Source organism: Colobus angolensis, unplaced genomic scaffold (genome assembly GCF_000951035.1).
Source record: "Colobus angolensis palliatus isolate OR3802 unplaced genomic scaffold, Cang.pa_1.0 Scaffold48, whole genome shotgun sequence".
Lineage (NCBI taxonomy): Eukaryota > Metazoa > Chordata > Mammalia > Primates > Cercopithecidae > Colobus > Colobus angolensis.
This window is the reverse complement of record NW_012118265.1, coordinates 2,118,761-2,132,473: the sequence shown is the minus strand read 5'-3', so window position 1 is coordinate 2,132,473 and position 13,713 is coordinate 2,118,761. Positions and strand designations below refer to the sequence as shown.

The 13,713-nt window shown below is 38.8% G+C and overlaps 1 protein-coding gene across 5 annotated transcripts in view; it reads right to left on the bottom strand.

The window, feature by feature from the left end:
• Window positions 1-7,207: 7,207 nt before the first annotated feature.
• Window positions 7,208-13,713, bottom strand: part of AGTR1 (angiotensin II receptor, type 1) — a 35,919-nt gene continuing 29,413 nt past the window's right edge. For 4 of the 5 annotated variants that reach the window (XM_011958918.1, XM_011958919.1, XM_011958917.1 and 1 more), the window contains one exon: window positions 7,208-9,219. In XM_011958918.1, coding sequence (XP_011814308.1) covers window positions 8,093-9,172 — 1,080 coding nt within the window. In that variant the 5' untranslated portion in view covers window positions 9,173-9,219 and the 3' untranslated portion in view covers window positions 7,208-8,092. Of the gene's footprint in view, window positions 9,220-10,249; window positions 10,405-13,713 lie in introns of all 5 variants that reach the window. The other variant, XM_011958916.1, reaches the window with a different exon arrangement.

Sequence of the window (13,713 nt, the reverse complement as noted above, 5' to 3'; positions counted from 1 at the left end):
CGCCTCGCCCGGCTAATTTTTTGTATTTTTTAGTAGAGACGGGGTTTCACTGTGTTAGCCAGGATGGTCTCAATCTCCTGACCTCGTGATCCGGCCGTCTCGGCCTCCCAAAGTGCTGGGATTACAGGCTTGAGCCACTGCGCCCGGCCTAAAACATATATTTTAAAGAACATCATTCTGTTAGGCTGTAAGAAGTTAAAACTTTGATATGAAAATTAATTTAAGAATTCCCTTTCTCCTCCCATTTAGCAAGTGCTGTCTAAATTCTTGGCTGCAGAAAGGACCAGAGCATTTAACTAATTACTGTGACAGTTAACAGTTGTAGCCTGTTTATTTGCTACATCCAATATAAGCTCATCCAAAATCACATTACAATAAATGTAAAATCCAGTGTTATGCTTTGTAAGGTCAATTACTACTTTCCCTTAGTGAGCCCAATTTTCAAGGACAAAGACTATTGAAATTCTATCTTGAAATCCAGTAAGATTGGTTTCAGACAAAGTAAAATAGTATTGTATTGATTCTGAATAAATAGGCTTGGACAATATATTGGAAAGTACCTGCATGACTCATATTTTGTAATGCCATTTTCAGGGGTCGGGGAGAGGTGAGGAGCAGGAAAGCAACATAGCTTAGCAAATAAGAGTACAGATTCTGGAGTCAGAATGCCTGATTTCAAATGTCAACACCAACATTTGCTAGTCATGTTACAATGGACTGATTATGTAAAATCAGTAAGTTATTTATTTATTTATTTTGGTCTCATTGGATAATAACAGAGCATGACCGGGTGTTGTGAGGATTAAATAACATAACGCATATAAACAAAGAATTCTATGCCTGTCCTATAATCAGAACTCAATAAATGATAACTATAATAATTGGGCAGAAGGTTAAATTCTGGTGGATAATTTTGACAGAAAACCCATCCCCAACTTGTTAAGATAGGGAGGTCTGGAGGACAGTGCAAATTTCTAGCATAGAAAGTCAACTCTCAAATTATCTCATAAGGACTTGATTCATTTCCATTCTTTGTCCAGTCTTTCACTATGTTAGCTCCATACTTACAGTATAAATATACACTGTGACAACTTCTGGAAACCCTACCTCTCCTTTGGAGTGACAAATATTTACAATAACTCCTCACATCTACCTAGGTTCCATAGAGTGGGAAAGAACAAGCTTTTTGTCTGACAGCTGCTGGCAAAACCAGGAAATTCACCATAACTGGGTTCGTTTAGGTTATGTGCCCAACTCATTGCAGCGCGAGGAATATGATGGATTGATTTGCTGAAGTCTTCTCACATCCATGGTCCAAATCATATAGTTTGCAATAATGGGAGTTGAGCCCCTAATACAAATTCTGCAGCAAGAGTGGGCATGCAAATTGTAATAGGGGACAATTTCTTGAAGAAGGTGAAAAAGATAGGGAGACTCAAGAAATAAGTATAAAGGTGATATCATCAGTGAAAAGGGCTTTTTTTCCTCCTACTATCCACTTACTACAATAATTACTGAGAATAATGATTGCTTATTTGAAGAATTGCCTATATAGCCTCTGCTTAGCTTTGTGTGCATTGAGTGCTGCTTAGAAACTTCTCTGTAACAGCAATGGCCGGAAGAAAGCCACCAGTCAGGACAGATCTGCATCTGTGGGTTCTTGTGTCACATGGCGCTAGCTGATTCTCAGCAGATCTGCTCTGGCGTCTACAGACACGATGCTCTCCTCTCTGCGGTGAACTCTAGGAGGGCTTATCTCTGTTGGGTAACACCAGCTGCTTTCTATCTGCCATTTTGGAGAATTGAAGCTTATTTTTGGAAAATTATCATTTAGCAACTGTACATGTCCACATGGCACAGCAGAACTTCGTCAGGCTTGGGAAAAAGGTCCGTGAGATACATCCCAACTCACTGGGAGGTTGAGCCAGGCTCCCTATTTCTCATCTTGTTCAATTTTTCTAAAGAATTTTTATAGGACATGGAATGAATCAAGAACTGGGCTCAGGGGCATATTTGGCTTACCATCATTTGGATACTTGAAGCAAAATAATCGTAATAGCAAACTGGCTTTTAATAGTTGTAAAATTAACATCATTTTTTCATCAAATTTACATCTCTTGTGCATATAGATAAATATTTTGTTATTACACTGCTTGAAGGGTAAATCTCATGGTCTTTAAACTCATAAAGGATTATTATACAAAGCTTCCTAGTATATGAGTGATTTAGAATTAAATATTACTAAAGCTAAATTCTCTTATTCTCAGCTTCTGGAAAAAAAAAAATCTGATTTCTAATTCTGGCTGTTCCTGATTGTTGAAATGCATCTTTTCAACTTCAGTTATATAATTTCTCATGTAAGGTGTGTTAGCTTGGTAAAGGAAGGCCTTTTGCATTGGATTTGGGCAGGTTTGGATGCTGTGCTCACTGGTTCTATCACTGTCACTGCCACTGTCAAGTAAAGAGAAGTCACTGTCAAGTAAAGAGAGGTCATTGTTAAGTAAAGAGAGCCCAGGCAACATGCAAGCCATGCATTTGGGCCCTCAAGTGGTGAGGAGTACTTATTTCCTCTCTCTGCTTATGATTTCATGGTCCAAATCATATTTTTTATAATTGTTCTTACAACAGAAGAGTATTTTACCGCTGTGCCATCTCAGGGACAGACCTCAGTTTACAATAATTTACAGTAGTAGATAGTGTAGTAGCCTCGGCCTCCTCTCACTGTTGGTCCGTCTATATCACCACACCTCTTCCCCCTTAACACACACTATTGAATGTGCTGGCTCTTACCATCTCATAAGGAGACATATGGAAGTGGGGTAGCACTTGTGACCCCTTATTAAGATAGGGACCAATAAGTTTTGGGATGTAGACGGTATCACTCCTGCTGGGTGGCCAATGGATGATGCGCTGGCCACTACAAAAGGGAAATTCTTATCGATCATAAGCGGGAAGAAACACTTGCAAATCTTAGCTATAGATCACTGTATTGTGGTCTCTTGATTGGAGAGGAGTGGACAGGGATATAGCTGGACATAAGATGCAGGTAGAATCAAGGACTCAAGCATCTCCAGGGCTCTCTTGCCTTTTCTATTTACTTCACTCTGCATGCAGACTAGCTTCTTCCACGTGGTGAGAGATGTGGCTGGTTTTGGTATCAATCTTACATCCCAGAAATGCCAACACTGGGGCCAACTCTTCATCAGCATCTGTTTGGAAAATCCTCATGAAAAGCTATGATTGGTCCACTTCAAGCCTGGACCAATTAACTGTGGCCTGGGGATGGAGTTAGGTAGGAAAATGGTTCATTCTGAGGTGGTGCTATCCCTGAGTGGGGCAGAACATTCATGCGATGAGGGGAAAATGGACACTGTTCAGATGGTTCCATGGGTGTTCACTACACAAGTAGACAAGATGGATATAGTTACAGATGTCATATGTTAACTGACTCAGTTAAATTTTGAATTTGGAAAATTTGACTCTCTGATCATTAGCTCCAATATACAGTCATACAGCCTGAACTCTACAAAATCCATACGGTTAGGGCTTGGCCCATACTATTCCATCTACTGTTCATGGCTTCTTCCCACCCTAATATTTGGATTCCCTCTTCCTCTGGTTGGTCTGAGTCCAGTGGATCCAACATGGTCCTGGGGCCCTGAACATCTGTGTCAGCTCTCCTATGAGGTCTGAACCCTGGCCTTGTGGGCAGTGTGTGGCTGCTTCCAGCCTCCTGTCCACTCAGTCTCTCTGTATCTCTCTTGCTTTTGATTTACTTCCTTTACCCTCAGGTATCTCACTCTTCATACCAAGTATCTGAAATTCCTTGAAACTTGTTTTCTTCACTCACTACTTTTGTGACCTGCTTCAACCTATTTTCTCTTCTTGGGCTTCCTAGAATGGCACATATTGTTGGAAAAAAATGCACCAGTATACAGAGTTATGAAACTGAAAAATCTGTGGTATCAAAACTCTGAGAGTCTTTCCATGATTTGCAATCAAGCTGCCTCTCACTTGGCTCTCCTTCAGACTGCTCACAGCAACTGAGCAACACGTTTATCCTACACGCTAAACTGCTATATGTTACACAACACTTGTTACCCAGCACAGAGTAGGGAAACAATACAACACTTATGAAATCCATGAATGAGTGAATTATTAACTAAATAAAAGTCTTCAGGCTGGGTGCAGTGGCTCACACCTGTAATCCTAGCACTTCGGGAGGCTGAGGCAGATGGATCACCTGAAGTCAAGAATTCGAGACCAGCCTGGCCAACATGATGAAACCCTGACTCTACTAAAAATACAAAAAGTTAGCTGGGCATGGTGACGGGCACCTGTAATCCCAGCTACTCGGGAGGCTGAAGCAGGAGAATCACTTGAAACCAGGAGGTGGAGGTTGCAGTGAGCCTAGATCATGCCATTGTACTCCAGCCTGGGCAACAAGAGTGAAACTCCATCTCAAAAGTAAAATAAAATAAAATAAAATAAAATAGCCCTCATTCACCAAGTCAACTCACTGTACTTGAAAAATGATGTCATTGAAGTCCAAAAAGATGAATTTCCACAGTGAGAAAGAGCCAGCATTAGAAATCTAACTAGGCTTTTTTTCCCCACAAAAGCTTAGAATGAGGTAAATTTTAATATTACGTATATTGAAATTTACACCTCAGAAGTGGGTGTAAATGGGTATATGTTGAAGTATATATTTCAATATAAATGTAGCTTTTGCATTCTGCTGGGCACCTAGATCTCTATGGTAAATATTTTTTTCTGTATGTATTTTTTAAATGTACCAAAAATAAGGAGTCTACCTAACCTGTAAATATGTTCATGAAGAATACATAATGGCATCCTATCCTAACGTTTTCGTAAGTAGGGTCTCAACTCCAATATTAGGTTGATCTCACTGAAAACAAAAGAATAATCATCAAGGTTAATAACATCTATTTCACAAGTGAGATGGGATAAAATCCCAATATAATTTAATGAAATTAAAATGAAAATGAGGCATGGAACATGTTATTAACACCATTATTAAGACATGATATAGGGGATATCTAAATACAATTATCTATCAGAAATCTTGTCAACTATAACGTATGAAATAGTTCAGCAAGTTTAAAATGCTTACAATCACTTGGATTAAAATGACTATTGAGCAGGGCATGGTGGCTTACACCTGTAATCCCAGCATTTTGGGAGGCTGAGGCGGGCAGATCACCTGAAGTCGGGAGTTTGAGATCAGCCTGACCAACCTAGTGAAACCCCATCTCTACTAAAAATACAAAAATCTGCCAGGCGTGGTGGTGCGTGCCTGTAATCCCAGTTACTTGGGAGGCTGAGGCAGGAGAATTGCTTGAACCTGGGAGGTGGAGGTTTCAGTGGGCTGAGATCACGCTACTGCACTCCAGCCTGAGCAACAGAGCGAGACTCTGTCTCAAAAGACAAAACAAAACAAAACAAAACAAAACAAAAAACGCACAACAAAAACAAACATACAAAAAAATCCTCAACTACTGAAAAAGAAAGAAAGAAAGAAAGAAAAAAAGAACAGTTATAAAGCTGACCTGGAGGGATTTCCTATAGGATGTTTATGCTATAATTTGGGATAAGGTAAAATTTATTTTTTTGAGGTGATCGTTTGTGAAAATAGTAAAGGACCTTTGGGATGAGTGGCTGGTATTACATTAATGAAATTAAAAATCATATAAATTATATAAGGCATATGGAACCATATTTATTCACAAAAACTTTATATTTAGGAATGTGAGAACAATGTAGTCTGCTTTGTGGAAATTCTGTACAGCGGCCAAGGCCTCTCTCTGAGGCGACACCCCCTGGCCCACAGCGACCATCAATTATTTTACGCATAACTCCAACCATTTCGCCACAGTTTATTGGGCCATTCAGTCTGCCCTGTATGAACTTCAGGAGCTTTGACATCCTTTAGAAGAATGAAGCAACTGTCCAGTGGGAGCAGAAATGTTAAAGTACAATTTTCAGGCACAATTGCATCCTGGCCCTTGCATATGGCAACTGGATCCTTATAGTAAATCTCTCTTTTCTGCTTAAATTTAAGCTGGGTGTGGTGGCTCATGCCTGTAATTCCAGCACTTTAGGAGGCCAAGGTGGGAGGAGCACTTGAGGCCAGGAGTTTTGAGACCAGCTTGGGGAGTATACTGAGACCTCCATCTGTATAAAAAGATAAAAAATATTAGCCAAAAGTGGTGGAGTAGGCCTGTAGTCCCAGCTATTCAGGAGGCTGAGGTGAGAGGATTGCCTGAATCTAGCAGTGGGAGGTTGCAGTGAGCTGAGATCACACCACTGCACTCCAGCCTGGGGGACAGAGTGAGACCCTGTCTCAAAAAAAAAAAAAAAAAAAAAAAAAAAAAAAAAAAAAATTAGTAAATACCCCATGCTGACAACAGGTAGTTAGAACATTAAAAAATGTTCATATGTGTATTTTAGTTGCACCACTTCTAGGAGTATGGGAAATTTCTCAGATTCACATACTTGAATGCTCATCTCCGTGTAATTTATAATACTGAAAAATCAGAAAAAAGCTCAATTTTCCAGTTTGGTGACTAGTTAACTATATCAGGATATGTCCATGTTTTGTAGTATTATACAAATATGAAAATGTTTCAGAAAAATATATAATTGGGTAGGAAACTACTATGCCATGACATTAAGTGAAAAATCTGTATACAAAGTAGTATACACATCATGACTTCAATATCAGGATAGACACATGTATGTGTGTATAATGAATGAAAAAAGTAGAAAAAAAAGTTCCCAAATGTTAAAATAATGATTTTTGACTGGGGAAGCTAAACATGACTTTTATTTTTATGTTATTCTATATCTTCTAACTTTCCTGCAATGATAATATATACAACTAGAAAAATTCTGTTATTAAATTACTAGTAAAATAATGTATTGTTCTAGCATTATAGCAAGAGTTAATTTTTTTCTTTGTTATATGAAAAACTGAAAAATTCAAAACGATGTGTTTATTCCATGTCATGCAGTAGAACAAAATGTTTTTTCTTTATCGTTTCAATGGCAGGATAAAAAATCTATAACCAATAGTATTAAACTATCAGTTGTATCAAAATTTAAATAAAAATATATTCATACTCATTCAAGGTAGTCTTATGTTAAAATAAATTAGTATCTATTTTAAGTAATGAAGATAAATACATTGCAATAAAATTATTTTATTTTAAAGTAAATATAACTTTGCCAAATTTTAATCAATTAACAGCAGTTCAGATATAGATATACATATACACATATGTGTAGAATATATACTTTTTTAAAACAAGAAGGCATACTTTATGATATATAATCTTTTTACCACAAACTATATACACTTCTCAGATATTAAATCAAACTAATATACTAGGAAGACACTACTACTTGGGACCCGCGCAGCACCTTTACAAGTAGTTTAACTTTTATATGTGACTTTAGTAACATCATTATACAAATAAGCCATCTTACGGGCATTGTTTTGGCAGTGTAAACCTATAAGACACAGGTTGAATTTCACAAAAAGATCTGAAACTTGACAACTACTGCTTAGCAAATCTTGTACAAAATGTGCAGTAATAGGTGCAAGTGTGGCACAGTTGCTAATAGCTAAAAACAGGCACAAAAACTTTACTGCCCTTTGGAAATTGTACAGAACAATCTTGAACTCTCATTTCCTGTTGCTTCTCTAACAATTTAATACATTCTAAATAGCTTTATGTGGAAATAAAAAAAAACAGGACAAAAGTAGACTAGGGAGATTGCATTTCTGTCAGTAAAATTTCTCAAATCAACACATTCAATGAGTTTCTGACATTGTTCTTCAAGCAGCCGTCATCTGTCTAATGCAAAATGTGGCTTTGCTGTGTCTTGTTGCAAAGTGAAAGAAAAGCTTTTGTTCAGAGCTTTAGAAAAGTCAGTTCAGTCCACATAATCCATTCTCTCCTTCAATTCTGAAAAGTAGCTAATGCTCATTTGGTAGTGAAGTGCTGCAGAGGAATGTTCTTTTGCTCCTTCTTTCACAAAATTACTTTATAGACAGGTTTCGAACATGTCACTCAACCTCAAAACATGGTGCAGGCTTCTTCGTGGATGAGCTTGCATTATCTGAGGGGCGGTAGGAAAGCGTGCTCATTTTTGTTGAAAGGTTTGAGTGGGATTTGGCTTTTGGGGGAATGTATTTTAGAAGCTGGAGAAAATATTTTTTAAATTTTTTCCCCAGAAAGCCATAAAAAAGAGGATTCAGGCAATTGTTAAAATAAGCTATACAAATGGTGATGGGCATGGCTGTGTCCACAATATCTGCAATTCTACAGTCACGTATGATGCCTAGTTGAATCAATACATCCAGAAAAGTGAATATTTGGTGGGGAATCCAGGAAAAGAAAAAGAAAAGCACAATTGCCATAATTATCTTAAAAATATCATCATTTCTTGGTTTGTTCTTCTGAATTTCATAAGCCTTCTTTAGGGCCTTCCAAATAAGAGTATAACTTGTAAGAATGATCAGAAAAGGAAACAGGAAACCCAGTATATTTTTGGTCAGGCCCAGTCCTATCGGGAGGGTTGAATTTTGGGACTCATAATGGAAAGCACAAACTGTAATATTGGTGTTCTCAATGAAAAATACATTTCGATGGATGATAGCTGGCAAACTGGCCAAGCCTGCCAGCAGCCAAATGACAATGCAGGTGACTTTGGCTACAAGCATTGTGCGTCGAAGGCGGGACTTCATTGGGTGAACAATAGCCAGGTATCGATCAATGCTGAGACACGTGAGTAGAAACACACTAGCATACAGGTTGAAACTGACGCTGGCTGAAGCAATCTTACATAGGTAATTGCCAAAGGGCCAGCGGTATTCCATAGCTGTGTAGACAGCCCATAGTGGCAAAGTCAGTAAAAAGCATAAGTCAGCCAGTGCTAAATTCAAAAGAAAAACACTGGCCACAGTCTTCAGCTTCATGTAAAAGTAAATGACTATCACCACCAAGCTGTTTCCAAATATTCCCACCACAAAGATGATACTGTATAAAGTAGGAATCATGACAAATATGTAATTATGCCTTCCAGCTTTGGGACAATCGTCTTGGATTCTTTTAATACCATCTTCGGTAGAAGAGTTGAGAATCATTTTGATCTCCTGGGTTGAATTTGTCACAAACACTATATCAAATGCACCTGGGGAAAACAGAAATAAAATGATAAAAAAAAAATTCTTGTTGTAAACAAACAAACGAACGTTCATTTCTCAGTCATAAACGTAGTAACTCAACTTTTGTCTTAGGAAAAAATACTGGATCGTATTTCCTAAGGAAACTCTGTGAATTGATAAAGCCTAAGAATGCACATTTAAATTTTAGAACATAATTGCTTTTGTAGAAAATGGTAAATATCATCCAGAGAAGTGAAATTGGGGTTCTATGTGAATAAACCTATCCTTTTCCTTTTTTCTATAAGTAAATCTTAGTTTCCAAATTGATTAAAAATATAACCTAAATCTTAGAAAATACTACTGAATTAAATTAGTTTTTCGGAAAGACTTGAAAGTTTTTCCTGAGGTAAGCAGGACCAGTTCATTTATCATTAACCTTAGAAGTGTGACACATTCACATCGTATTCTTTAAATCATTTCTTTCCTCTCACAATCTTTACTTAGGTATAAAGATTATAAGTATTCTCCCTTAAGTGGTCAGAATAGCTGCCTTTAGGTGACTGACAAATTGGTCACTGTGGCAATTGATTTAAGAGGGGTGGGAGGCAGGGCTCAACTTTGAGGAACAGGATTTTTTCCATTGTTTTCCAGGCCTCTGCAGTCAGTAACTATGTATTCTTTAACTTCCAACTCAGTCTAGCAAAAGTGCACGAATCTTCTAACCTTCATATCTGCCAGCCATTTCTGAAGTTAACCCTGTGGTTAACCATTTGTATAACAAAGATGTCAGATGAACAGGTTTGGCCAGGATTATCAAGAAAGCATGTCTTTACTGAGGGCTTGAGAAAGCAGCAGGTTTTCTGGAATTCTGGGAAGAATCAGATGCTCAGGAATGAACTGCACAAAGCCATGCAAATATTTGCTCTGATTTTCTACATAATCAACAGTCAAGCGATTCATTTATGTGATTTAGAAAATCAACACATTCTGCCCTGGATAAGAGTCCATCAGGAAGTCCCAGGAAGGAGGCTGAAAGTTCAGCGAGAGTGACGTCACCAAATGTGGTACAGCCACACTCAGGTGAAGGTTAGCATTGGGCATAGGCCAGGACAGCTAGGTGAGCAGTGGTGCTGGGCACACAGATCCTATTGCTCTACCAGGAGCAGGTCCCCAGATGAACATGACTGAGCATTCTCTTGTAATAGCATGCCCTGGGGAAAAAGAGCAGCAGAAATAAGACACCACTGCCATGCCAAACATGGTTTGCTTGGCATTCAGGAGAGCTGAACACATGTTCTTAAAGTAGTGTTCACTTTGGTGCAAAGGGATGCTGTGCAAGGGATACAACTCCAGTAGTCAGCTTTAAAGAGAGAACACATGTGAGGGAGTTCTTAAGTGGCCTCTTCGCCTTCCCTGAGTAAATGAAGTTGTTCTCCCTATGTAAGTTTTTGGTTGCATGTCCTGGTTATTGTTCCTTTTTGGTATCCAGCTTATATAATGTACATCTTTTTCTTCTTTGACTCATGGGGACATTGGTACCCACAAACAGGTGCTATCTACCCTAAATGTCACATCTTTGGTAAAGCCTTCCCAACTTTTCTGAGCCCTTTGACACTTTGGATGTAGGTTTGACACTTTCTTTTTATTTTTTTTTTGAGACAGAGTGTCACTCTACTGCCCAGGCTGGAGTGCAGAGGTGTGATCCTGGCTCACTGCGACCTCTGCCTCCCAGGTTCAAGTGATTCTCGTGCCTTAGCTTCCCTAGTAGCTGGGACTACCAGTGCGTCCCACTATGCCCAGCTAATTTTTGTATTTTTAGTAGAGATGTGGTTTTGCCATGTTGGCCAGGCTGCTCTTGAACTCCTGACCTCAGGTGATCCACCCGCCTCGGTCTCCCAAAATGCTGGAATTACAGGCATGATCCACCACACCCATCCTTGACACTTCATTGTAATCATCTGTTGACATATCTGTCTTCTCCACTGGTCTGTCAGTTGCTTGTGGGGAGAGCCTGTTTAAAATCTACTAGTGTTTACTTGTTTCCTTGTTTACTGGTGTAGGCCCTGATACATTCCAGGAGGCAGATGACAAATGTCTCATGAATGAGTGACTGAATGGACAAATGAATGGGTGAGCAGCATAGAACTTACAGCTATGAATGCAGCGTATCAAGACTGATTTCTGTGAAATCACGTGTTGCTCCTTGAAGAGTTTCACAGAGAATACTCAGTGTCAACCTGGGCCTCACCTTGGAAAAAAAACAGAAACAAAAACAAAACAAAATAAACAGGGAGGAAATTCCTTGGTGCTTTTAGAAACTTGTGGTTTAGAAAACAGAAGATGAAAAGAAGAACTAACAGAAACTAGGGCTAGGCTTTTAGGGAGGTATGACTAGTTCTTCCTCACCCAGAGGGTTTTCCTATAGCTTGTAGATTTTCTAGTTCATCTTATTATTGTTTCTGAACTTATGCCAACTTAGAAGTATACATTCATTTATATAAACACATATTCTTTATTAAAAATTAATTAGTCATTAAAGGGTTATGGCTAGCAGTCATTTGTGCCTTAATGTGGATTAATTTACCTATTTGCTATCCTTTTAACCATCTAGTAGAGATCAGCTGGATTTTACTTAGAAAAAGAATTAGTAATGTAAAGGTTAAGGAACCTCGAAGGTTGAAAAGGGCCTGGGTGAACTCCATAACTGAAAATGAGGGCAGAGGTAAATATTTGGTTCAGCTTGGGAATAAGGGCAGTAAAAAATAGAAGGGAGTACATTTTATGCTGTAGAAGCCCTTGGGTGCCCTGTGCTGTGAGAACAGGGAGGAAATTTTCTTCTCCTTCTTCTCTCTCCTCTTGACTCTACTTTGACAGCACACAACTCATGTGGGTTCCATTAATCCTATGTTTGGAGTGAGTAGAATTGTATTAACTAGTCTCAAACTGTAACTAGCATTCATAATACAATTTCTATGAGAAAAAGTCTGCCTTTGTGAGGATCAATTTATAAGCATAGTTCTGTACTCCAACTCCTTCACAAGCTATCAACCTTTTTTTCAGTTACCATTGATTCATATTGACTGGTATTTAATACATAAAAGTTCGCTTTGAACAGCTAGGGGATCATCCCTGGAAAGTTCGGTGAATTATTATTACCTTAATGAGAATTCACTTGAAAGAATCTGGACATAGCATGGAATATACCAATTAGAAGAACATTTTACATAAATGTTTGTATAATTACCAGGACTCCCTACCCAATAAGGAAACAAATTTTTTCATACTCGAGGGTAGGGGAAAAAGGGACAAGTATTTTAGACGATAGAAACAGTGGAAGGAAGCACAAGGAAGGAGCAAGGCAAATAGCACATTCAGTGGGTATTCATCAACTCATCATATATTCACTGGACACCTACTATGTGTGGGTGTCCAGGATGCAAGGGGAATAAAGTCACAGTTCTCCTTTAGGAGTCTAGCCGGGGCGACAGGAGCCTTAAAGGCAGTATTATCTTTAGTGTGCTGAATGTTATATCAAAGGCATGTGGAATACTCTGTGTTTATCACTGACCCAGATTGGTGGGGAGTGTGGGGTTTGGGGGAAGGATGGCGAGAGGGCAGTGGGGGTGGGGAGAGGGATCAGGAGATGGCACCTGGAAATCAGCCAAGGTGGAGTAGAGATGGTGTCATTGCTTGAACTTTCCCCTCCTTACTAATGCCTGCAGCATCATCTATGGGAAACAGCTCTCATAAATTAATAGATATTGCACAACCCTCTTGGGGGTGTGGGATCTGGATGTGCACTGGGTATTTCTAGATGGGAGGGTGACATAGGTCATTTCCCAGTCTGCACTTCTGCTACTGATAAGCTTCCCTCGAGAAATTTGTTTCTAGGGAAAGAAATAAAGATGGGATTTTTGTGATTGGCAGTTACTTTAGATTGATGATAAATGACTGGGAAACAGTGGGCCTCTTTTTTCTTTGAAGCTGAACAGATGCTGGTTTGGTGGGAAGTCGAAAGAGAGAGAGATGAGATTGACTAGAAAAACCAAATTTGTGAGATCTAGAAAGCAGCTATGCTTCAGTCACATCCTGCTTTTTTTCCCAGAAGAGTTATAGGCAGGTAGAACACTGATTAAAAACAAAGGAGGATCCACCTCTTCCTATTTTTCCTATTTTTGGTCTTACTATTCCTTTTATTCAAGCTCTGTGGCTTACATGAATTCCATAGTACCATTTCCCCTTAGGGAAAGGAAGATGAATTTGGGGTTGGAAGACTTGAAATGGAATCTTCCTTTGCCACGTACACATCTGTGTGGCTCTGGGTAAGTCATCCAATTTCTCTGAAAATGACCCTCAGTTTTTTTTTTTTCATCTGTAGGAAACAAGAGCAGTGATATTTATTGCACATGATCTCTGTAGAAATAAAGTGAGATAATGTGAAAGCACTTGGTATATCTTTCAAATAGTGCTTAATGAATATGTTTTACTTGAATCTTTACTATTATTTTTTGAATGCAAGG